Raw genomic sequence first — 27,442 nt, 5'->3', positions numbered from 1 at the left:
TGACTAAAGTGCTACTAGAGTACCACCACTATAGGGGTAGGCCAGATGATCCATTCTTTTTTTATCAGCAAGGTGAACCTCTGACACAGTATCAGGTGAGAGCAGTTTTAAAGGAAGCAATCAAGTTGAGTGGCCTAGACTCAAATAAATATACATTACATTCCTTTCGAATAGGTGCAGCCTCATTTGCACATGCAATGAGAGCTTCACAGACCGACATTATGAAGATGGGCAGGTGGAAGTCCAATGCTTATAAAGGCTATGTAAGGTGTAAATGGCTTTAACTCTTGTCCTTTATATTTCAGCTCTCACATCTTTGGATCAGAAATACATCTGGATAGTGGGTCATTCTTTCATTCGGCTCCATTGCTTTGTCCAGGGCAGGCGGGGCTTCTCCTTCCAAGGAGGAAAACGAGTTTCTTGCAAAGCAATTTGGTTTGGTGTATCAGGAATGCAGTAGCACCATCTCAGGGCAGTAATACAGCAAGCCACAAGAAGCGATAAATCTCCTACTGCCATTTTATTGCACCTAGGGGGTAATGATATTTGTCAACATCCAATAAAAGAGCTAATTGGTTTGATGGTACAAGAGGTATATTGCATGCATGAATGCTGGCCACAAGCCATTATCTGCTGGTCAGAAGTGGTACAGAGAAAGAAATGGAGGGAGGGCTAGGTCCATTAAAGCTGTGGAGAGAATGAGAAGGAGAATTAATATTTCTATGGATAAGTTGTTAAGGGACATTTACGGGTTGTACATTCCTCACCCTGGCATTCAGGTCTGGTGGCCAGACAGGTATGATGAGGAATGGGGTTCATTTATCTGAAGAAGGTTTGGAGTTTTTTATAAGGAATTGCAAGCTGGTTTAGCTTTGAAGGGCATTCACTTAGGATAGGTTGAGATGTGCTGGCAGAAGGGAGGAATATTCCTCCCTTCTGTGGCGGAAGATGGGAAAGGTAAGGGAGGCCAAGGTAAGTAGGGGGGTGGGTCACAGGACTCTTCAGCTGGACCTTCCACAGGCCAGACAGCCCCAAGGGATTGTTGCCAGGGGACTTACCAGCCCGGCAGTGGCTCCTTGGCAGATTGTAAGGTGGCCCAGAGGAATTGTGATGAATTGTGAAATGAAAAAGCTGTTATGATGTGGGTATGTTGAATCAAAAGGGCTGGATATCAGTGTGCTGTCTGTTGTCCTTTAGGTTTAGGAGAATGCTATGAAAGAAATAAAATGGCTTCCCTGACATTCCTGCCTTGTGCACATCTCATAATAATTGGCTTATATTTGAGCAAATGGCAATAAACACATGGCTGCGGCCATTTAATCCATCTGAGGTCTCTGTGTTTTTTATTGAATATACAGCTTGTGGCAGCCCTGATTTGTAAAGCATGCAACTTTGATACATTTATTGTCAACGGTGCCAGGGAATGATAATGTTCTGAGCCGGTTTTTGTATATGGCTCAAAGGTTGATATGGATCATTAAATGAACTATGAACACTATTTGATACGGAGCATTAAATTAATTGAACACTATGTTAAATGTTTTCTAAAAGATCATTCTGTTGGCATCAATGGCAAGGTAAGATATTGGTTCACTAAACTTTATTAAAAGCAGGTAGAGCTGTTCCAATCTCAGACAAATGCTTTTGATGCTTTCAAATCTTGTAACTACATCACTGATTGAGCTTATTTCATAGAGCCTCTGCAGAAATGGGTCAATTTTCTAGCTGGACTATCCCAGCTTGCAAATGCAAATAAATAATTAAATAAGCAAAAAATAAATAAATAAGACTGCCATGCACACTGAAAAATGAAGACTTGCTAAGCAGTATAAAGTCCTTTTCATCACAAAGTAGACAAGCCTTTAAATTCTTTTTTTTTATTTAGCTTCTTCCCCACTCCATCATATATCTGCTGACTTAAAACCCAAAATAATCCTCACTAGTTGCCCATTTCATGTGTTATTCAACCCAGTGTGAAGGGCAGGCAGTGAAAACATTTGGATCTTATCACACTGCATGAATGGCCATTTTTATGCCCTCTGAATCTCCCACAATATCACATCACAATGATTGATGTCAGTATGGGAGGTGTGTTTGTGTGTGTGTGTGTGTGTGTGGCCAACTGCAGAACGTCATGTGTGTGTGATTGTCATTAGCATATACTACTCTTGATCTTGCTGCCACCCCAGGAAAGGTAAGCCAGTCATTGAACAGTCACCCCCACCCTAGCTAGTTGTTTGGTATGTAGGCCACTAGTCAGACCTGTGTGACTGACTGTGCACATAGCCCGTGGGTTCTTAAAACTGTTTTCTTATGTTATGCCAGCTTTGGCTCCCAGTCTCCCCATGGCAGTGAATCTCCCATTATCCTTACCCCCCCCCCCAACACACACACACACACAAACACACTTCTCACTGATTGTGTACACCAGGTATGAGAGACAGAAGTAAAGCTGTTTCTTCTGATAAGTCATGACATATCTTTGGCTTTTAACCCCTCTTTTGGTAGTCAGGAATGGTACAGTACCTGCTACACTTGCCCCTTGTACAGACAAGTGCTTCTGCACACCTCTTCTCTCCTTGGCAGGATTACACCTGTACATCCTACCTTCTCACACAGAGTGCACACTTGCACTGTAACCCACAAATAATTTTGAAACCGTGAGACATATACCAGTCCATCCCCCAAAAAGTGGGTGAACTGGAGCTGACCACTCACTGACTGCTCTACCTGCCTGGTTTCTCCAGCACCTGGGCCATTAGCGAACTCTTGTCATCTGACCATGTTCAGTGTCTTAGACCTCTGTGTCATACATGCAACTTATAGGTCCTTAAATTGTGGCCACTGTTTGAACTGACATGGTTTAAAAAATATTTAAAAAATTGAAGTGTATTAATCAACTATGTCCTGCTGATTATTTCAGCAGTAATAGTTTTTATTTCTGTCTTTTTTTTGCAGGGGTACAGTGCATCAGAGTTTTCCAGACTTCACCTTTTTGACGGGCAGTTTGTTTAGCAGAATATTTAAACTGAAAGGAAACATCCATCCACACATAGCTATAGATATTACAAATAAGGCTTCAGCAGCATTTTTCCAGAAGCACTTGGGTAAGACTGAAAATTATCTTCAATAAGAAGGTTGAATGTAATACCTTAGTTTACTAGAATTGTGCTGGTAGATAACATTTAAAGAGCAACCCAGACTAACTACCTCCCTTGTCACTAGACATTAATCTTCTCACCTACATAAAGTCAATGATCTTTTACTAACAATAAAGTGTGTGTAACTCATTTAGTTTAATAGTGCTCTATTTCACATACCTTATATATTGTTGTATGTATATCCATACTTGATTTGTAACTACAGTTGTTTTTTTTTCCTTACTCATAAGCTAAAATGTAATGTACTATTATTACTTGCCAAAACATGGTAATGTGCATATGTATTTGTTATTCTATTCTGAAGTGTGGAGCTTTTCTCCCCGGGCCTCCACTCAAAATGAACATAAATCCAGTTGGACCAGTCCGGTCAACAAATGTAAAATAAAAATAAAATAAAATAAATAACAAAGCTTGCAAATCAGAGAGAGAGCTGAAAGACTCAAGTCTTTTCTATCTATGCATCTGTCTATCAATCTATCGGTCTGTCTATGTATCTATCTATTTTTAAGAATTCAGTTTTGTTACCTGAGTAGGTCCCACTCGATGCTTTACTATTCTTTTTCCACCCACTACCTTCTAACCATTGATTCCTAATCTTGAGAGCATGATTCATGTGACCATTATGGTTTTTCTTTTGCTAGTTCTGACCCTTAGACCCCCAGTGGCAGGTTTGTGAATGCAGGAGTCCAACAGTGCTGGACACATGGCCTTGTGCATTCCCACACATGAGTATTCCCTGATTACTGCAGGGTATGCTTTTTGGCAGACACACTCACACACACACACACACACACACACTCCACCCATTGGATGGTCACTGGTGCACCTTGTTTCTGCTAGATGTCAGACACCCTTCCTCACAAATGAGTGAGTTGATAGAAGCTGCTACTTTCATCCTCCCTGGTCAGCTCCTGTAGTATCCATTCTTCTTCACCTTCTTTTTCCTCTTTTTGTTCTTTGTAAGCTGCTACCCACAGTGCCCTTTACTCAGTTACCTCAGATCTCGTTTTCCGTGCAGCAATATACCAGCATTTCACCAAGCTCTCCAGCTAAGTGATTTATCTTATACATTTACAAGTTTTTTGTAAAAGTTTTTCTTGCTTATTGCTTATTCTTTGATATCTTTATATACTCAGCTCTACCCACAGGTATCCCTTTGTACCATTGTTGGTATTTTGAACTTTCTACCCTTGTGGTATATTACCATTGTTGGTATTTTCTCTCTCTTTACTCTCTTAATTTCCTCCACTTTCCTCACTCTTTTCCTTTTGTGTGAGAGTGTGTAATGTCTGAGAAGAAGGGAACTACGGGGTTTAAACTCCTCTTCTTGCAGTGGTAAACTTTCAAATAGCAACCTTCATGAAGAGTGTGTGTACTGTTTGGGGGTTCCGCATTTATCGGCTAAACCCCCATGTGATGTTTGTGCTAGCTTCATTCAGCGGACGCTGAATGAACGACAGAATAAATTGATTTTGAAGGGCCTACTTGCATCACCTTTTTTGGAGGCTGTTTCTGCGATGGAGGTTTCATCCCCTCCTTCTGTGGACAAGAAATGTCCTCTCTCAGACCCCTCTTCACCGACTGGTGACAGAGGTAAAAGCCATAAGCACAAGGCCCAAAAGTCTTCTTCCGAGCACCGTACTGCCTCCTCGGTTCCGACTACATCAGTTCCGAGTTCGGCTTCAGCGAAGCTTACCGAGGTCTCCTTGTCGGCGCCTACCTCGGCACGTACAACTACTGCGCCATCTACTACCTCACCTCCGACCAGTTTGTCTGTTTCTGTCTCGGCACTTGCGTCGCCCACCTCCGCTCTGATGTCAGTTCCGATAACTTCAGAGCCGTTTTTGACATCCACCCCTGTTGTGACTTCGGCTCTGAGCCGGTTCCCGGCTTCAACCATACCGTTGTTGCCGGTTTAAGTTGGAATCGTCGGTGCAGTTCTGTGATACACCACGGACCTGATATTCTTCATCTGTGGACCTGTTTGCCGGACAAGTCTGCAGCCCCTTTTTGGACCAGCCTGATTCCCCCTCAGGGGCATCGGTAAGATCCATCAGGAGCCTTTCAGAATTGGATGTAGTGCGTCTTTTTGACCAGTTGCTAACCACCAGGGGATTTCAAATTTACCTAGACCCTATCCCACTCCAGGCTTTGTGTCTATTACTCCAGCGACCACTGCATACTCTCCTGCCTTGGATCCCTCGGTTCCAAGGCTCATTTATCTGACTTTTTCTAGAGGACCCCCTTCCTCTGTGCCAACGACTGTGTCTGAGGTCCCAAGGCCCCTTTGGGTGTCTGTTCTGTCAGAACCCACCCTCCCTCAATCTCATGCTTGGGGGGTGGAACCTCTGGTTCCAGTCTTGGTTCTGACTGTGTTGTTGGTCCCAGCCTCGGATCCGAGGGTGACTACTGCTCCTTGTCTGCTTGAGGCTCCATCCCTGGGGGCATTCCGTGTGGAGCAGGGTGTAACCCTGGTTCCGATTTTGTCTTTTTCGGTTGTGGGCTCCCACTCCTCTTCGGGCAGGCCCACTTTCCAGGTGATGGAGAGGGTGCTTGCTTCTAGCAATCCTCCTGTGTCGGTTATTCCCCCAGTTCCTTCTGAGCCGCAGCTGTCAAAGGCCACCCCCCCAGGACTCCGAGAGCACAAGGCCCAGGAAACCCCTGTCCAGGGTATTACCCTTTCTGAGTCTTCTTCGGATGCTCCCACCAAAGAACCCGCTCAGAAACAGGCATGTAAGAGGAAACACAAGGACTCCCCAGAGGAGTCCCTCATGGAATATACGGACTACGATGATGGGGAAGGATTCCCACGGTGTCAGAGGCACAGCAAAATAATGGGTATAGTTCCCCATACTAAAGGGGTGGCGTAAGCCACAAAACTATGGGCTAGGCTTGTAAATGCCCTCGGGCAGATAGCCTAGTATGAACCTATGAACCTATGGAAATCTTGAAACAGGGGGGTGACTCGAAGCCCTCCAATCCTTTCTCAGAGGAATCCATATTCCTGCAGGCCTTTTGCTCACAGCCCTCTAATTCTTGGGTGACCCCCCCACTGCCGATGAATTGGTTAACTCATCGTGCAGTGGGCGTGGAAGAATCCGGACACCATTGAAGCCATCCATAGGAGATCAGATAAGGTACTCTCCCCTCTAGAGGATCAACCCCATAGGTCTAGAGGTTTGCTAGGTGGTGGCGGCAGCCACGAAAAAGGACCTTGTGGAAGAGAGTCCTGCTGTTCTTCCGCCCAACAGAGAGCCCGGGCAGTGCACAGGTTAGGGAAGTGAGTGGTTGCTTCAGTGACCTTTGCAATTAGGTCTCTGAACTTTTTGTCACATTTTATGAGGCTCCAGAGAGATCTTATCTCCGAACTCTCTGGAACCCTTGCAGGCCAAGTATCAGATGGAGCACGAGATAAAGTTGCTTCCCAACTTGTCACCCTAGAGTCAATATCCAATTCATCCATGAGGTTGCTGTCACACGCAACTGAAGGAGTGGCTAGAGCTGCAGGTGCAGGCATAGTCATGAGACGCCATGCCTGGATGCGTATTTGTGACCTTGCAGACTCCTTCAAGTCTTCCTTTTTAAATGCCCCTATCGAACCATCAGCTCTGTTTGGTGCTAAGGTCAAGGATACATTAGCCATGTGCGAGCAAGATGGGAAGACCTTGTCTGTCATTGGCCTATGCTTTTCCAAACCTCAGTGTTCCTTCTTCAGGAATCAGAGGAGTGGGAAGATGTGGCACAAGAAGTCTCCAGGTCCTTTCCATGACACACGTGGTGAAGACTCCTCCAGAGGCAGAGGGGGTTCCGATAATGGAAGACACCCCTTTCGGGGAAGAGGGGGTCCCTGGAACTAGGGCTCAAGAGATTAATTCTTGGGTAGACAGTAGCAGTGCTCCTGAAGCGCTGCCCGATTGCTTACCTCTGGAAGCAGTCGGGGCATGTTTTTCTCTGCACCAAGCTGCCTGGCTCTCTATTACAAACAATCAGTGGGTGCAGAGAATCATTACCAGAGGCTACCATATTCCACTAATACCTTATCCATGACCTCCGAAATCCCTTCCCAATGTTCCACACAGTCAAAGGGAGGAGGCAGCTTCCGAAATACGAAAGCTATGTCAAAAACGAGCCATCCAACAAGTCCCCCCAGTTTAGTGCGGATCAGGGTTCTACTCAAGATTCTTTTTGGTGCCAAAGAAAACAGGACTGGAGGCCCATTCTGGATCTCAGCCAACTAAACAAATCAGTAGTTCACAGCAAGTTCCGCATGGCTACGATTCAAACCATCCTTCCCTTTCTTTGAGAGGGTGTGTGGATGTGCTCATTAGATCTCTGGGATCCTTCCCTTTCTGTGAGAGGGTGTGTGGATGTGCTCATTAGATCTCTGGGATGCGTATAACCATATCAAGATGGACAAGCGCTCCAGGATCCTCCTTTGCTTCTGGTTAGGAGCCAATCACTACCAATTTAGAGCCCTGCCTTTCGGTCTCTCGATGGCCCCCAGAGAGTTCACGAAATGCCTTGCAGTCGTAACAGCTCATCTGAGACTTCAGGGATTCCAGGTGTTTCCATACCTAGAAGACTGGCTCCTCTCCGCCCCCACCAAGCGTCCACTGGTCAGGGCTCTCTGCTACACCCTGGTTCTAGCGGAGTCACTGGGCATCACTATACGTTGGGAGAAATCCAACCTTCAACCCTCACAACAATTGGAATTCATAGGGGCAATAGTCAATACCCAGTCAAGCCTGATCTCACTTCCTCTTCACAGGCTTCAGAGACTAAGGGCACAAGTTCAAGTGATACTCTGTCGAAGAAAAGTGTCTGCAAGGGAAGATGTTCATCGTGTTACACTGCTGCAGTCATTACACTTGGGTTATCCTGCCGTCAGGCGGTTCCCCAGTTGGCCTGAGTTCCAAAGTCTTGGTCCGGCGTCGGTTGCTGTCGCCTCCTCCCTGACGTCAGTGCGACAGGGGTATATAAGATAGAGCCAACGCCATTTTCTTCAGTCTTTCTTGCTGTGCGGTGCCCGAAGCAAAATCAGTTCGCAAGTGCCGGTTGGCCGTCTCCTGAGATTTTCATTCCGAATCCAGAACCGAAGTCTTCTACAAAGCTAAGTACCCTGTTGGGGAAACTTTTTCTTGCCTCAGACCGATGTCAGTAAAAGTTAATAACTGTATTTCTTGTGGAAAGCAAGTACCTCATAAGGATTTCCATTCCTACTGTATCCCATGCCTAGGCCCAGACCACGATGTCACTGGTTGTCGGTTTTGTGCTAGGTTTAACAAACGCACTATTAAACGTCAGTTTGATTTTGCCCGACAGTATTTTGGTAGAAAACTCAATTATACCATGCCGTCGGAGCTTCCGACGACCGGAATACACAAAAAGTGCAAAGACAAGGATAGGCATCCGAGGCCCAAAACTGACGACGAAGCCTCTTCTAGGCCATTTGCCGGTTCTCCAGTTTTCAGCAAGGCGCCTTCGCAGCCCCTGATGACCGCTTCTGTAGAACCACAGGCCGCCTCTGACTCCCATGTGGAGATGGCTGGGCCTTCGGACGCACAAGTTATTCAGCCTACCAAAACTAACCTTTCAGAGGGATCCGGAGGAGCTGAGCAACCCACAGCTTCAGAGGGTGTCTTCAGACCTACTCAGTTAAGCATTAAACCCTTAGCTAAGTCTAAGCCTCCTGTAAAATCAGAGAAACAAATACAGCATTCTCCAGAACAGGCCTCCATGCCTAAGAAACAAATTCTCAGAATGGCCGAAGACCTAATCACTCTGATCAGGGGGTCCCATCCCTCTCCTGATAAAAGGCCTAGACAGGATGCAGACTGACTCATCCGACCAGGTGTCCATCTCTTCTGATTCATCCTCAGACCTAGGATACTCTTTACCCCCGTATGAGAATTCTGATGCTGAGGAGTCAGTTCCATCAGCCTCACCGCCTGAGGACTACTCCTTTGGGGAAACCCTACATACCATGAGGGAGCATTTCCACTGGGAAGGCCAGGATTACTCAAAATCCAAGAAAAGGCTCAGAGACTTCCTTTTATTACCTCAATACCTCGACCCCTTGCTATTCCACCAGTGTTAGATATTGTGGATGATGTGTATACTGAATCCAGCTTAAATCCTGATTCCTTACCTCCAACCCCTGTTAAACCTGACAGATACTACAGAGTCCCTGACTCACATAAATATATGTATAAAAGCCCTGTAGCTGACCCTGAAACTATTTCTTAGGGACCCAAAGGAGTTAAGGCCTCATCAGCCAAGAATCCAGTTCCCTCTGACAGAGATTCCAGAGCATTAGACAGATGGGGAAAGAAAGTATATACGTCTGCAACTTTAGCAATGAGAGCCTTAAATTGACAGTTTCACATGCTAAAATGTCAGCAATTTTTACTGTCTCATTTAAAACAAAAAATGCTTCCAGAATCAGATCCTCCTAATTTTAAAGAAATGCAGGATTTATTGCATGCGGCTGAACAAGTGGGAAAGCATACTTTGCAATGTGGTTTTGATTCTGTAGAGGCCTTCTGCAGAGCAGCAGTTACAGGCTCTGTCATTAGAAGACATGCTTGGTTAAAAGGGCATACGTTACCAGATCATGTTAAAGCAAAATTATTGGATGCACCTTTGCAGCAGGATGTGTTATTTGGAGTTAAGGCAGAAGAGGTATTAAAGAAAATGGAGGGTAAGGCAAAATCTATGCAAACGGTGAAGGATTTCTTACAGGTTCAGCCTCCTAGATTTAGCAGAAACTGGCCAACTAAGAATTGGTCCTTTCCAATTACAAACAGACCTCAAAGGGGAAGATACAGACGTCCAAGAGGTAGAGGTCAAACACAAGGTCCTTACAGGCCTCGGCAATGGGTTGCATCAGGCCAGAAAGAAGGGGAAGACAGGCCCCAACCATATAAAAAGCAGATCCAATGACTTCCCATTACAGCTGCCAAACAAATCCCTCTTAGCAGCCCCCTTGGGAGGAAAACTGGCACTCTTCTACCACAATTGGCAAATGATCACCAAAGACAAATGGGTTCTCAACATTGTATTTCAAGGTTACAGGTTTCACTTTCACACTCTGCCAAGGTTAAAAGGAATGCCAAATCTGCCACCAAATCAATGGGCAGAGACTCAAAAACAAATTACAGCACTCATGGATATGAGAGCTATTCAAAAGGTACCATCACAGGAGCAAGGACAAGGATTTTACTCAAGATTCTTTCTGGTACCCAGAAAGGACAAAGCTTGGAGGCCCATTCTGGATCTTTCATCTCTAAACACTTACCTAGATGTTCTGAAATTCAAAATGTTGCCACTACAGCAGCTTCTTCCCATGCTGGGCAAGAAAGCTTGGCTCGTGAATTTGGAACTCAAGGAGGCATACCTGCATATTCCTATCAGACAAAACTGTAGGAGATACCTTAGATTCATAGCTGGTTCAATGCACTATCAATTTTCTGCACTGCCCTTTGGCTTATCTACTGCGCCCAGGGTCTTCACAAACTGCCTGGCACCAGTAATTGCATCTTGCAGACAGAAAGGAATTCAAATGTATCCGTGCCTGGATGACTGCCTGATTCAAGCAGAGAGCAAGGACATTCTTCTAAAGCATCTGGCATTTGTAAAAAAGTTATTAAGTTGCCTGGGGTACACAGTAAACGAAAAGAAATCAAAACTAGTGCCCTCACAAGAGATTATATTCCTGGGTGCCAGCTTGAACACAACGGCCGAGATGGCTTATCTCACGCCAAACAAGCAAGGACAACTGACTCAATACTTTCAATTGATGGCAACAAAGACCGAACTCCCTGTAAGAAAAACTCTGCAGGCCTTGGGTTACATGGCATCCTGCATACTACTAATTCCATATGCCAGACTGCATATGAGGAAACTACAATGGTACCTAAAGAATGTATGGTCTCAACACTGTCAAAGTTTGGAAACAGTTATACCACTAACGCCTTGCCTTCAACAGGAGTTTCAGTGGTGGGCTCAAGCTTGTCTCCTCAACAAGGGACAGCCTTTTACACAACCCACAGCCAGGCAAACACTGACAACAGATACATTGGATTTCGCCTGGGGAGCACACGTGGCAGGCAAATGTATTCAGGGCACGTGGCCCGCAGAACAAAGGTATCTTCACATCAATCAAAAAGAGATGCTAGCTGTACAAAATGCCCTTATAGCTTTCAAGGAACTACTGCATCCAGGACAACTACTGCTAAAGACAGACAACACCACAGTTATGTGGTACATAAACAAGCAAGGGGGCACTCACTCCTACCCCCTATGCAGACAAGCCGTGGCCTTGTGGAACACAGCTATAAACCTTCAAGTTCATCTGCAAGCACAATTCCTGCCAGGAGAGAAAAACACACTGGCAGACTTAAGCAGAAACATCATGGATACCCACAAATTAGAATTGAATCCACAAATATTCAGAATGATAACACAGAAATGGTGGAACCCGGACATAGATCTGTTTGCATCCCCAATAAACTGCCAGCTACAAAAATTCTGCACAAGGAGTTACCATCCACAAACATGGAAAGTGGATGCCCTCTCATTCAGCTGGGAGAACCTACAAGTATACACTTTCCCACCACTACCTCTCCTGCCAAAGGTACTCATAAAAGCCAGGCAAGAAGAGCCAAAGATGATCCTAATTGCACCAGACTGGCCACGCCAGCACTGGTACCCAATCTTAAGGAGCTTAGCACAAGAACTACCCTGGATTTTGCCTCAAATCCCACATCTGCTGACTCAGCACAGCAATCAAATACTATGCAGCCAGCTAAAGACCTTAAACCTAGCTGCATGGAAGATTCCTTAGTCAAGCAAGCAATGCCTCTCTCCAAAGCTGTTATGGATGTCATTCTGGAGGCCAGAAGGCCTAGTACCAGGAAAGCCTATTCGGATAAATGGAAGAGATTCTGTGCCTGGAACCAAGCTCACAGCCTTGACCCTCTTATCCCAAACATTCCTCAGATACTACAATACTTAACTGAGATGCTGGACAAAGGCCTCTCCTTCTCATCCATCAAGATCCACGCCTCTGCCATCTCTGCTCATTACAACACGGATCCACCAATTTTCTCTAATCCTCTGTTAAAACAGTACCTCAGAGGGGCTAAAAACATAAGAACGCCCCGTGGAGCACCTACTCCAACTTGGGACCTCAACTTTGTTTTGGAAAAACTAACTTTATCTCCTTTTGAGGCAGCTAACATAGCAGAATTAAAATATATCTCTTGGAAAACTGCTCTGCTCCTGGCAATAACATCAGCACAAAGAGTTTCAGAATTACACGCACTAATGGCAGTGGAACCTTTCCTCATTTTCAACCAGGACAGGGTGTCTTTAAGAACTAACCCTACGTTTATGCCAAAGGTGGTATCCAGTGTGGCTCTAAACCAAACTATTCACCTGCTAACTTTTTATCCTAAACCACAGAATAAAGGGGAGAGACTACTGCACTCTTGGGACATTCACAGGCAGTTACGCTTCTACTTGGACAAAACCAAAGCTTTCAGAAAATCTGAGCAATTATTGGTAGCATATGCTGCAGGAGCACAGGGAAAAGCCATTTCAAAACAGACTATTTCAAAAAGGATAGGACATTGTATACGGTTCTGCTACACATACCATGGAAAACCTGTACCTAGCAGCATTAGATCTCACTCCACCAGGGCAACAGCCACTTCAACTGCCTACCTCAGGGGAGTACCTACCACGGATAGTTTGGAAGCAGCAACTTGGAGTTCTGTACATACCTTCACCAAGCATTACCTTCTGCCTCTGTACTCTAAATCCAGAGCTGGCTTTGCCACTGCACTGCTGTAGGGCCTTATAGCCATCCCTAATGCCTTATAGAACCAGCCACCCTACCTCAGCTTTGGGATTCTACCCAAGTGTAATGACTGCAGCAGTGTAACATGAACATAGTACAGTTTTGTACCTACCATAAATGTAGATGTTCGAGTGTATACACTGCTGCAGTCCAGGTTACCCTCCCTCCTTCCCCTCTTACTGGCTGGTACGTACCTATGTCTTCTACCCTTACTACCTATGGGGAGTATTTGCTGGTAGCTGTAAGTTGTTTTTTGCTTTTCTTATGCATGTTTTATTAGCAATTGGAATTGCCTACCTATTTAGAGGCACCTGACATCTGGGGCAAGAAAAACTGAAGAAAATGGCGTCGGCTGCATCTTATATACCCCTGTCGCACTGACGTCAGGGAGGAGGTGACAGCAACCGACGTCGGACCAAGACTTTGGAACTCAGGCCGACTGGGGAACCACCTGACGGCAGGATAACCCAAGTGTAATGACTGCAGCAGTGTATACACTCGAACATCTACATTTATGGTAGGTACAAAACTATACTTTGTCCAAGTGGTGTCTATGGCTGCAGCCATCCCTATTGTTCCCTTAACCAGACTACACACGAGATTACTGCAATGGCTCCTTCAGGCCCAGTGGATACCCAATCTTCATCCCCTGAGCTCACAGATTCTCATCACCAGCACTTGCAAACTAGATCTCCTCTGGTGGAAGAGTACAGATGAAAATCTTTGGTGTCGCCCCTTCCAGTCTCCCCAGCCCAGTGCCACGGTGACCACGGATGCTTCCCTGATGGGGTGGGGGGGGGCACTTCATGGGAAAGTTCGTCCAAGGCATGTGGTTCGATGTAGAGGTCAACTTGGATATCAGTGTCCTGGAGTTAAGAGCGGTGTTATTGGCGTTGCAGGATTTTCACCCGCTCCTTCCGTCCGGAATGATTGCTATCCAGTCGGACAACATGTCCATGGTCTGGTGTATAAACAAACAGGGAGGGACCAAATTCTACCCCCTATGTTGAGAAGCCATGAGAATCTGGCAGTGGGTGATAGCTTCCAACTGCTTTCTGATCGCAACGTATATCCCGGGGAGCTCCAACGTGATTACAGACAGGCTGAGCAGATGCATTCTCCATCCTCACGAGTGGTCTCTCAACCTGAGTGTGGCAGCGGAAATTTTCAGCCGTTGGGGCCTGCCATGCTGTGACTATTTTTGCCTCCCCCTCAAACACGAAATGCAGAAGCTACTTTGCCCTCTTTCCCCCTCGTAGGGAGTCACCGAGAGATGCCTTGATTCACGATTGGCCCACGGGTCTCCTTTATGCTTATCCTCGATTCCTCTGATCCCCCTTGTTCTAAGGAAAGCTATTCGGTTGAGAAGCAAAGTGATCCTCATTGCCCCGTTCTGGCCTCGTCAAGTGTGGTTTCCCTTCCTTCGACCTCATCTGTTACAACCTCCTTGGATCCTAGAGATTCGTCAGGACCTCATATCTCACCCACAAGGGCTGACTCCCCCAAATCTGTCCACTCTCAAGCTGACAGCTTAGCTTCTCCACTTCTGTTAGTTGTCAGGCAGAAAACCCTCTCTTCACCCATACGTGATATCTTGGCCTCTCATAAACCATCCACCAGGAAACTTTACGGGGACAAATGGAAAAGATTATCTATTTGGTCACATAATCAGAAGCTAGACCCATTCTCCGCCCTCGTAGCCACTATTCTTCATTACCTGGCTGAACTGTTCAGCACTGGGGCCTCGGCTTCCACCATTTGAGTCCATCTAGCAGCTGTTTCCAACTTCCATAACGGGTCAGATGGAGTCCTGCTCATTTCCTCTCACCTCTGCAAGACTTTCCTCAAGGATATTTTCCACAGCAGGCCTCCCATCAGGCAGCTGATGGAGGCATGGAATCTGTCTTGGGTTCTACAGTCTCTTTCTCTGCCCTCTTTTGAGCCAGTTGTGACATGTGATCTAAAATTCCTGTCATGGAAATCCTTATTTCTGGTGGCTATAACCTCAGTCAGATGAATTTCTGAATTACAAGCATTATGTATCAAGAGCCCTTATCTGATTTTTCATAAGGACAGAGTATCACTTCGTACTAACCCATCCTTTCTCCCCAAAGTGGTTTCTGACTTTTCGATTAACCAGTCCATTGAGCTCCATGTGTTCTTTCCAAATTACTCTAACAAGGGAGAATACTGCCTACATTCCTTGGATGTTCATAGACAGTTAAATTTCTATTTGGACAGAACTAAATCCTTTTGCAAGTCGGACCAGCTTTTCATCTCCTTTGCGGGTCCTAGAATGGGAGGTGTCGTATCGAAAGTTACTTTGTCTAAATGGCTCAGGGATTGCATTGCCTTCACATATTTACTTACAGAGGGATCTAAACCTGGCCAAATCAAAGCTCACTCAACTAAGGCTATTGCAGCATCTGTTGCCTTCTACCCTAGGGCCTCCATGGATGACATTTGTGCAGCTGCCATTTGGGCTAAGCCCCACACGTTTATCAAACATTACAAATTGGATCTGATCTCCAGGGAAGGGCGGCCTTTGGTTCAATGGTTCTCAGGAATGTTCTTCCATAAGGGCCACCCAGGTTCTCCAAGTAGTTAGGGACTCGGTCCCATCAGTGATGAATAGGAAGAAGATTAACAACTTCATTTAAAGAAGTTATGTCTTACCATAACATTTCATCTGAGTTGTTGATCTTCTTCCAGTCATCACACACTCCCACCAACCCTCTCCAAAGGTTCCTGGTGGATCTTCTGGGTCTTTGTGGTGTCTTATGGTTTCTGCGCAGAGATGGTCTCTGACTTATTTCTTCTTCTATATGCTGCATGCAAACTCTGTCTGAGGTAACTGAGTAAAGGGCATTGTGGGTAGCAGCTTAGCTTGTGAGTTTTTGGTGCACGCACGCTTGGTATAAGGCTGACTCGATTCTGAGGGCCTCGGAACCGAGCCCATCAGTGATGAATGGAAGAAGATCAACAACTCAGATGGAACGTTATGGTAAGACATAACTTCTTTTTAATGCAAAGAAGTGCATTACAACATGAAAGCACCTTAACAGAGTAATGCTCCTTCCTTCTATGTTACATAACAGAGCCAGTGAAATAACTGGTTTTATAAAGAAAAGATAGAAAGAAAGAAAACTATACCTTCATTGATCCTGCAACTGCTATGATTTAGAAGCATGCTATAAACATACTGCATTTCTAAATTTCCCTACATCTTTTAATTACTTTGAATGCTAAGTGTCTTAAAAATAAAGGAGGGTAAGATAAAAAAAGCAGAGGTTTGTATTCAAGTTGGAAAATGCGAAGGGAAAGGTGAGAAAAAAGAGAGGAATGGTGTGAGGAACAACATGGATTTGCTAGTCATCAGTGCCCATGAATTATATAATCCACCAATGCACCACAAAGAAGGGGAGAGAATCACCTAAGGGCTTTGCAGAAGACATCCTCTAAGGCTAGTGAGTAATATGATTTTCCCATTATGGAAACCCATTTCATTTGAAACTTAAGTTGGAATTTGTTTGTTCATGGTCCTCACTTTTATTTGTGTATTTATCCTACTGTAAATCCAGCAGTCTTTATTTTATTTATTTATTTATTTTACATTTGTTAACCGGGCTAGTCCAACTGGATATAGGCCCGGGGAGATAAGCTCCAAAAAAAAAAAAAAGGAATAATAATAGCAACTTCAGGTACAGTAATTATACAGACTAGAATACAATTGTTATGTAGTAGCATAGCAAAATTATAACGTAACATTTTTTTAAAAGAAAGAGTCAGAAAAGCAAATATTGATATATATATATATTAGGTGGAAACATGTTCATACAGTCAAAACATTTACAATAGAAGTCTTGTCCTAAGGGAAGATTTGTTGGGGACTTCTAGCAAATAGTGATTTGTTTATGAGCTGCTGTGAGAATGATGTGATTAAGTGGTTAATCTCTTCACAGAATGTCTTGATGAACTGAAAAGCTAGTTAGAAGGAATGGTGCTATAATTTGGAAGCTATGACCCAAATATCTGTACATGATTGAGTATCCCTTTTCAGTATACATTCACTAGAGTACATTCCTAAACAGTGCATTCTTGTACCTGCAGATCATTTGATTGACACCTGCTTTATATAAGCTTTCATACAGAAACATGAGGTGGTGTTGATGCAACATGTAGAAAGTTCAGTGCAATTTTCATCAAGTGAAAGTCTCCAGTGTAAGGAGAAGGATGTAGTGTTCAGATACACTGAGCCTTCTGATCTTCTGTCAGGCTAATATCTATCTGGGATTTATGCCTGCTTCAGTAATGTCAGCAAGTTAAGTAGCAAGCACTGAAGTGTCTTTTAAAGGGCATTTAGTTGAACATTTTAACTTTGTTAGAGCACTGGTCCATATTGACCAATTTCATTCTTATCCCAGGATACAGACAACAAATATTATGGGTGACAGCACCATGAGTGGATGTTATTACACAACAATGGTAAAAATACAAACACTGGCATTGATTTTGTATACAACTGTGAGCAACAAACTATGTGAAGTTGTTCAGTCTCGCCGTTCATTCATCACTGATGAGTTCGGAGCCAATTCTCGGCTCCGACACGGCCGACTAGCAAGCTCAAAGTTCTCCAGTAGTTCAAGACCCCACCCCTTATCCCGTAATGCACTGCTTATGGATCTGGTCTCTTGTAGGGCGTGGGAGTCTCCCAGAATCTATGGAACCTGTTCCTCAGAGGCCTAATAAGTTTATTTCAGCCCCTGTGGATAAGTCCTTTTTGACCAAGGGAGTCCCTGTTGATGCCATGGTGGTGGCGGCAGCCACCAAAAAGGAAATGTCTGAGACTTCCTCATCTATCCATCCTCCTAATAGAGAATCTGGGATCATGGATAGATATGGGAAATGCATGTTCATTTCAGCGACTTTCTCACTCAGATCACTGAACTACTTGACACATTTTACCAGACTGCAGAGAGATCTCCTAAAGGAGTTGGGAGATACTCTTCAGGGTGCTGTAGCTTTGAGTGTATCCGATAAGATTGTCACTCAGCTCTCTACCCTCAATTCGATAGTCAACTCGTCCATGTGTCTCATATCATATGCAGCTGATGGTTCGAGTAGAGCCACAGGTACAGGAATCGCTCTCCGTAGGCATGCCTGGATGCGACTCTGTTCCTTCACAGAACCCTTCAAGTCTTCTTTTACTAATACCCCATTTGACGGCTCATCTTTGTTTGGGCCAAAGGTGAAGGAGACTTTTACCAGGTGTGAGCAAGAAGGAAAGACTCTGTCTTCCGTCGGAGTTCATTTTTCCACCCCCACTCGACCCTTTCCCAAAAATCAGAGGGGAGGAAAGATGTGGTTCCAGAAAGCCCAAGGAGCCTTTCAAGACACACGTGGAGAGCCCCCCTCCAGAGGCAGAGGAGGGGGTTTCAATGGAAGACGCTGCCCTCATGGCAGATGGGGTCTGCAACACCAGGGTGACAGAGATCACTTCTCTGGTCAATCCTACCAGCGCTCCTGAAGGGAGGCCCGGCTGTCCTACTCTGGAGGCAGTCGAGGGTCGCTTATCTTTGTACCCCAAAGCCTGGCTAAATATAACAAATGACAGTTGGGTATGAAGTATCATTTCCTGAGGGAATTTCATGCCATTCTCCACCCAGCCTCTTCCCATCAAAAAAATCCCAGACATTCCACCCAGTCACTTGGGATAAGCAGCAATAGAGGTATGCTGATTGCTAGAAAAAAAAAGAGTCATCCAGCCAGTCCCAGCAGACCAGACAGGATTTGGAACTTACTCAAGGTTCTTTTTGGTTACAAAGAAAACAAGGGACTGAAGACCCATTTTGGATCTCAGCAGACTCAACCAATTTGAGAGAAAAGAGAAGTTCCGAATGGTCAAACTACAGTCCATACTCCCCTTGTTGGGGAAGGACAGTTGGATGTGCTCAATTGATCTCAAGGATGCATACTGCCACATAAAGATAGCCAGACCATGCAGAGATCACCTGTTTTCCAGCTGGGAGACAATCATTATCAATTCCGAGCTCTGCCCTTTGGTCTCACTACAGCCCCCAGAGTGTTCACCAAGTGCATGGCAGTAGTCACGGCTCACCTGAGGCGTCTTGGATTCCAGGTGTTTCCGTATCTAAACGATTGGCCCCTTACCTCCACCACCAGGCATCAACTTCTTCAAGCGAGACAGGCTACTCTGACACTCTGTGATCAGCTAGGCATTACAGTCAACTTCGGAAAGTCTGCCTTGTTGCCATCGCAGCATATCATTTTTATAGGGACAGAACTAGACACGTCAACCAGCACTCTCCGCCTTCCGCCAGAAAGAATCTCTATTCTTCGCCAACACATCATGTCCATAATATCAAAGAACAGAGCACCAGCAGCAGCGGTATTGAAAGTTCTAGGATTGATGGCGGCAGCTATTCTAGTAATCCCCTTAGCAAGGATGCATGTGAGAACCCTTCAATGGTTTCTATTCACACAATGGTCTTACCAAGAACTTCCAATGAGTCACATGATCCTGATAAATTCCTGCAAGAAGGATCTTCAGTGGTGGTTGACGTCTCTTCATGTCACAATAGGATGTCCTTTCATGCTTCCCCCTCCAGTTGCCACTGTGACCATGGACACTTCCCTGATAGGGTGGGGTGGGGGGGGGGCTATTTCAGGGAAAGACTACCCAAGGCACATGGACAGATCAAGAATCACATCTGCATATCAATGTCCTTTAGATGAGAGCAGTACTTCGAGCATTGCAATACTTTCAGGACTCTCTTCCTCTAGGGACAATTGCAGTACAGACAGGGACAATTGCAATACAGACAGACAACATGTCAGTGGTCTGGTATCTGAACAAACAAGGCAGGATCAAGTCTTATCCCCTTTGCCAAGAAGCCCTCTTTCTGTTGGCAATACACATCCAGGGCAAATCCAACGTAATAGCAGACAGACTGAGGCAGAGCAATCTTGTTGTCCCACAAATGGTCCCTCAAACAAGAGATTGCGGACAGGATCTTCTGCAAATGGGGCCAGCCTTCCTACGACCTCTTCGCCAGTCACATCAGCAACAAATGCAGAAGCTATTTTGCCCTAATTCCCACGCCAGGTCACTCCCCGAGGGATGCTCTTGTCCACGATTGGCCCCCAGGTCTCCTCTATGCATTTCCACCAATTCCCCAGATATCCAAATTCTTACAGAAAGCAAAGTCGCTGGGACGGACAATCATCCTCATAGCCCCTCATTGGCCTTGGCAGATTTGGTTCCCGTTTCTTTATCATCATATTCTGGAAGATCCATGGATCCTGGACCCAGTTCCAGATTTGATGACGCATCCATAAGGGGATCTTTACCCGTCATTGCAAACACTGAAGCTAACCACTTGGTTGCTCCAATTCCCCCCATAGCCGGGCTCTATAATCTTTCCCATGACACTAGTCAGATTTTGTTGGCTTCACACAAACCTTCCACCAGAAAATTGTATCGTAGTAAGTGGAAGAAATTTTCCATTTGGGCTTCTTCCCACAACATTGACCCTTATCAAGCGCCATTGTCTTCTATCTTACAATTCTTGACAGAAATCTTCAACAGAGGAGCAGCGGCAGCTACGGTACAAGTACAATTAGCTGCTATATCTACTTTCCATCTAGGAATTGATGGTTTAATATTATGGCTCACCAATTGTCTAAGGCTTTTCTAAAAGGTTCCTTTCACATAAGGCCTCCAGTGAAGATACCTTATTCCCCCTGGAATTTGAATTTTATGTTATCTCGTATCATTCTTCCTCCTTTTGAGCCTGCATCATCTTGTGAACTAAAATTCTTGTCATGGAAAACTATCTTCTTAGTAGCCACCACTTCAGCCCGTAGAGTGTCAGAGCTCCAAGCCCTTTCCATCAAGCCCCCTTACATGGTCTTCCATACTGATAGAGTATCTCTCAGAACGAATCCATCCTTTCTGCCCAAAGTATGTTCTGAGGTTAACATTAATCAAGTCATTGAGTTGCCCGTTTTCTTCCCTAATTATACCAACAAATTGGAATATATGTTGCATAAACTCGATGTTCATAGACAACTTAGATTTTATTTGGACAGAACCAAACACATTAGGAAATCAGATCAGCTCTTTGCGTCTTTTTCTGAGACCAGGAAAGGTAAACCAGTTGCTAAAACAACCCTGTCTAAGTGGCTGTCAGATTGCATCACCTATACATATGCTTGTCATAATATGCCATTGTCTAGTAAGGTAAAGGCTCATTCAACCAGAGCAGTTTCTACCTCATCAGTCTTTCAAGCCAAATTGCCTTTGGATAACATCTGTGCAGCAGCCACCTGGTCTAAACCTCACACTTTTATAACTCATTACAAAGTGGATAAGGCCTCCAGGGACAGAGCTTCATTTGGCTCTACGATTCTGAAGAGTGTACTTCCGTGAGCCACCCAAGATCAGGGTGCTGTGGATGCTACCCATCAGTGATGAATGAACGGTGAGATTGAACAACTTCACATAAAGAAGTTATGTACTCACCATAACGTTCCATGTGAGTTGTTCCATCTCACCTTCATTCTCACGTCCCTCCCTCTTTCCCCCTCCTGGCTGACAGTTGACCTGGAAGTTGTCTTCATCCTGTTTTTTCAATGTGTATTCATTCCTAGGCAGAGTAATTATAGTACTGTTATATGGTATGCAGCAAACAAGATCTGAGGTAATTTCAGCAGTGCATTGTGGGATAAGGGGTGGGGTCTCGAGCTACTGGAGAACTTTGAGCTTGCTAGTCAGCTGTGTGGGAGCCGAGGATCGGCTCTGAACCCATCAGTGATGAATGAAGGCGAGAGGGAACAACTCACATGGAACATTATGGTGAGTACATAACTTCTTTTTTTATCTAGTAATGTCGATCTTTGCAATATAAAGTAGGAAGAAAATGAGAAGGTAGAGTTCTCATTTCCTAATGTTGGCTGAATTCACAGTGGGTTGTATTAGTTCTGTAAAACAGATCTGAGTGAAGAACCTGGCTTTCCTATTACATGGTTTTAATCTGGTGCTACATTTGAAGTTTGTCCAAGAGTCAAATCGGACTCACCATAAGACCTGACTTTCAAATTTAAACCAGCCTGAGCTGTCCAAAAGCCCCATACTTCCACAAGTTGGAAGATTAAAAGGTCAAGTCATCAAGTATTTGGAAATTAGTTTGAGAGGAAGAATTCTGCTATGTGGTTTCCTGAATACAGTAAAATGTATCCCACTTGAAATGATTGCTGGTGTCAGAAAATTTTGCAGTGTGGGTTGAAATGTGAGTTGAGAGTAGAACTTTCCCTCCATGCATGCATAGTACAGGCAATGGTGTTTGAAAGCATTTATGTTCCACTCTACAGTTCGAGGAAATTTACATTGGTGACTAGATCTTGCACTTGATAAGAAGTTGGCACATCTTTCTCACTGGAAATTGTAGGGTGGGTGACGCGACTATAGAACTGGTGTTAGCATAGCTGTCAAGATTGTAAGATGAAGTTGGAAAAGCTGTGACCCTCCCACTGATGTGGAAAAATACTGTAAGGCAGGAGATACCCTGAGTCTTAGGTGGTATCAGTGCCTCTTCATATTTTATTTTTGAGGATTGCCTTTGGAAGCTCCACACCAGGTGTTGGCAGAATATAGACAAATTTAGAAAATAGTACTATTTTACCAGCAGTTCTTTCTCTTCTTTCATGTTCCTTATGTATGTATCTAGTCAGTTCTCCATGAGCTGTGACTGTGTAAGGTTCCTTAGATGTAACAGAAAGTGCAGTAGCTAAGTAAAACATAGTGAACTGGCATCCTGTTTTATGAGCTAAGATGTTTGCAGTAGCTGTACAACCAGACATGTATAAGTCAGGACTGTAGGATTTTGTGAGATTGATTTTGTATGTGAACAAATCATGCTGGCACCCAGAGTCAATACAAGTTCTTATGGTGATCCAGTATGCTGACTATCAAGTTGGCAGTGTTAAGGTGAGGGAAATATCAGTGACTATAAGGTCACCACTGCCAACTGATTTCATATGTGCTGCTTTAGAGGTTCATTTGCTGTATAAAAGAGTAAGGGAGAAAGTAGACATCCCCACTGGGTAGTACTGAAGAGCTGAACAGAATTCAAAAGGAACTTAATAATCTTAGCTACACTGGTTGTCATAGAGTATATCTGTTGTATGACTGTGATGAAGAAAAAGGGGAAGTTCATATGCCCAAGTACTGAGTACAGATAGGATCACTACATTATCACTTTGTGCACGTCTAATTTAATGTTAAGGGTGAGAAACTGTCCATGTGTTTGTGTACAGAGAAGTAGGTAAAACGTCTGCAGTTTGTCAGGTGCTTTCTTCACATCTGGATTGGAAGACTGTAGCAATTTGCCCTTATGTACAGTATGTCTTTCTATATTTTGCAAGAAAGACTTCACTGTATAAAACCTTAAACCTGCTGTAGTGGAGGCCCAGGGGATATATGCAAATGACCTCTTATGGACATACCAGTGTTTCAGTTACATGGCTTCTGAATGTCTGTGTCTTTTTACTTTTTTTAAAGTCTTTATGGGTACATTCAGGTCAATAAATCCAACCCTCTCTAGCTGTAGATATGCATGCTTTGGCCTCATCAGTACAGCATAAGTGAATTGTTTGCTTATATTTCAGAAACACAGAGCTTAAAATCAAGCCTGGTCATTAGGGTGCCTGCAGAATGTCCCAATTAACACCTAAACCAAAGGATAAAAAAGTCACACTAACAAATCATCCAGAAAAAAAATACACTGTAGGAAAGACTAATCCAATTCAAACCAATCACATGTAGTTCTGTCTTGGATGACCCTCTTTTGATTATCATGTATTAGCTCCATCTATAGTAATTGGAGTGTAGACTGTTGGTCTACACTGCCATGTAGAGCATATATTCATCAGTGTTAATTATTTTATTTATTTTTATTTTACATTTGTTGACCGGGATGGTCCGACTGGATGCATGTCCATTTTCAGCGGAGGCCCGGGGAGAAAAGCTCCACAGAGAAAAGAGTACACATTAATTTACATACAGATAAATACACATTCACATGATTTATACTTTGCTTTGGTTTAGATACATTTGCCAACATCGTGATTTAATTACAACTCAAAATGCAATAATGTTACTATCTCTAGTTACAAGATCCTAGCCCTTACAGCCAGACAATGAGGAACTTGATTACTGTAGAATCAGCAGAGATAGAATTTGGTGGACGGTTGAAAAACGAGAGTAGCGCCTAGTAAGTACAGGTGGAGTAGGTTATAGTTATGTGTCTAAGAGGACTAGTCTGGATTAATACATGGGCATAGCCAATGTGACTTAAAAAATTGTTTAAGATTATTTTTGAATAGACAAAGGGAGGTAGTAAGTCTTAGGTTATTAGGGAGGGAATTCCAAACCTTTCCTATAGAATTGGCAAAAAGAGCTTCGCCACCCGAATTGTTAGATTTGGTGGTTTGGACCAGTAATCTATTTGAGGAGCGAAGACAGCTAAGATTGGAGTAGGGAGTCAGAAGTTTATTCAGTGAAGGGGTTTTATCAGGTTGCTTAATTATTTTAAATGCTTCAGTGAGTTGGTTTAGCTTGAGAAGATTGGGTAGTTCTAGCCAGTCAAGTTTCCTTAGGTTAAGGCAGTGATGAGTTCTATGAGGTGCACCTGTTACAAATCTGGCAATGTGATTATAGGCAACAGAGAGTTTATTAATCTCACTTTTGTTGAGGAAGGAAAGCACAGGAGAGGCGTACAATAAGGTGGAGAGGAGATGCGTACTTGCGATAGTTAGTTTGGCATTAGGGGTTAGAAAGTTTTTAATTCTATACAAGGATCCGAGTTTCTTATTTACTGTCTTTATGGTTTGACTGATATGCATATCAAATCTAAGCTTATTATCAATAGTGACCCCTAATAGTTTAGTGTTGGTATCAGGCTCAATGATGGTACCATTAATAGATTGAACGAAGAAGGTACTATTATTAGATTGTAGAGAAAGTTGCACTGGTGGAGGAACTGAGGTGGGAAAAAATACTAGTAACTTAGTTTTTTTGGATTTAGGATGAGTTTCTGTTTTGCGAGCCATTTTTCTACTATAGAAAAGCAGTGTTGGGTTACTACTTGTAGATCGGGGAGAGAGACATCAGAGCAGATCAGGGTGGAGTCGAAATTAAATGAAACATCTTCCAAGATGGCTGCACATGGAGTAACAGCTTAACTCTAGCTCTCCCAGTGTGAAAACAAAAACTCAACAGAGAAGGCCAGTAGACTTTTGTTTTTTTGTGGGGGGGGGGGGATTTCAGTAACTGGCTATTAAGTGTAATGTCTGGATGCCAGAAAAAAGAAATACAGATTACCTGGAAAAAATCAACTACAAAAAGTTAGGAAAAAACACTAAATGGGGAAAGTTCTGTAGCTGTTCAGCAAAATCTAATGCAACCTCCATACATGACTTTCAGTAACCCTCAGGAAGATGTAAGACAACTGCACACAGACCTGGTTAAAATAAATGAAACACTGATGGAGTATGTCAACACAAACAAGAAAATGCTGGAAAAATGGAAGAAGTTTTAAACAGATATTCAGATGAGGTGATAAAGCTGCAAAAATCAAACGTTGAAATGAAGAAAAGGCTGGCTGAATATGAGACTGCCCAGGAAGAGATGTTCAAAAAATAATAGAATTAGAGGACAGAGCCCTTAGGGAAAACCTGTGATTTTCAGTTATGCCAGAGAAGTTGGAAGGAACAGACTTCATTAATTTTATGAAAGCACAAATAAGCAACTGGACTGGTATTCCACAGCAGGAGTTGTTAGTTTAAAAGGCACATTGTGTGTATGCTCTAAACCTGGCTATGAGAATGCAGCCTAGACCTTTAATAGTAAAGATGCAGTCCTATCAGCAGAAGGAGTTGATTCTGACAAAACTGTGGCAGAAGGACAAAATACTAAAAGTAGGAGACAGCAGAGTATTTGTGGAGAATGATTACTTGTACACCTGCCATAAGAGAAATAAGTGTATTCCACTATTCAGGGGATGTTGAGATATAGGTGTGAGATTCAAACTGCTGTACCCAGCTGTTTTCAAGCTATTCTTCCCTGGAGGGACAGAATCATTTTTTGATGAAGTACATGCTAAGGAGGAAATACAAAAGTTTGTCTAGCAAAATGTTGGCTGTGAAACAGAAGGAGAGTCTGCTTCTTGTTCTTCTGGTAATAAAGACCACAGAGAGACTGTCCCTGTGAAACCTTTTCCAGTGTTTCAATGGAAAATGTTGGAGAGAAGGAAGGGAGCACAACAGTTGACTAGAATAATCAACGGTATGTTGGAAATTAAACAGAGACAGTATTTGGGAGATGGAGTTGAACGCTAATGAAACCAGTAAATTAATTTGGGATTATAGTGCAATAATTATATTTGTGAAGTATGACTTTTTCAGAATTTGTTGGATTTGTGGGGGACCCTAATGTATATGCCCTACTTCATGTCATTAATATTCAGAAAAATGCTTTGGGGCGGGGAAGAGAGGGGAGAAAGTTAACTAAGTAAAGAAAAGATTTGTTTTTATTAGTAGTACTATTTTTGTGGTGTATGATTTTCTTTGCATGCTGTAAAGTAAAGTTTTCTCAGTTATTTTCTAGTGTAATGGGGTTTGTAAATAGGTCCTGCTGTTCTTTTTTCCCCTTTCTTTCTCCCTTCTCTCTCTTGTTCACTTTTAAGAAATATAGGCACTGCAATGTAAAAAAACTGGTTAAAAGAAAATGACAAAATAAAAATTAATGTGTTTTTCCCATTCTTGCATGGGGAAATGACTTGATTAAGGATTTAGACTGATTAGACTGATTTAGTAGCAAGTTTTAAGAGAAAACAAGTAAATGAAAACAATACTGAATATTATGAGGCTTTTTCTAGCAAATGAATGCATGCTTAGTAGCAATTATGTATCTGGCCCACATGTCTCAATGGAAAAAATATTACAAAAAGAAATTGACTGTCTGGTTCTCATGTCTCCATGGAGACAATCTGATGAAGAGAAATTGGTTACAGTCTGGTAGAGAGTGAATGTCTGGGGAAAAAAAAAGAAATTAGCTAGGAGATAATGTTCAATGAAAGCATTCAGGAGTTTTCCCAGCTGGGTGAGATACAAAGATAAGACAAAACCAGTTAACATTTGGTAGAAGCATAGGTTGCACCATGCATCTTAGCATGGATAAGCCTTCTTTTAAGTTAACTCGAGTCTGTGAGTGTGGCTGTCAGTTTGGGACATTTGTTCCTATTAGAAGGGTAAAACTTCAATATTTGAATAGGTACATAGTTTTGTGTGTAGGTCTTAAATTAATAGGTTTTAGGGTAGTATTTGGCTTTTTTTTTTG

At 43.5% G+C, this 27,442-nt stretch overlaps 1 protein-coding gene across 4 annotated transcripts in view; it reads left to right on the top strand.

Annotated features, from left to right (window-relative positions):
- The window catches only part of PLA2G7 (phospholipase A2 group VII), a 1,251,751-nt gene that overhangs the window by 1,156,568 nt on the left and 67,741 nt on the right, over window positions 1–27,442 (top strand). For all 4 annotated transcript variants that reach the window (XM_044062626.1, XM_044062625.1, XM_044062627.1 and 1 more), the window contains one exon: window positions 2,959–3,107. In XM_044062626.1, the coding sequence (XP_043918561.1) occupies window positions 2,959–3,107 (149 nt within the window). The remainder of the gene's footprint in view (window positions 1–2,958; window positions 3,108–27,442) is intronic.

Source organism: Protopterus annectens, chromosome 2.part1 (assembly GCF_019279795.1).
Source record: "Protopterus annectens isolate FY-2018-M chromosome 2.part1, PAN1.0, whole genome shotgun sequence".
In the NCBI taxonomy this organism is placed as follows: domain Eukaryota; kingdom Metazoa; phylum Chordata; order Ceratodontiformes; family Protopteridae; genus Protopterus; species Protopterus annectens.
The sequence above is the reverse complement of the archived record's forward strand: the minus strand, read 5'-3'. Positions and strand labels throughout refer to the sequence as shown.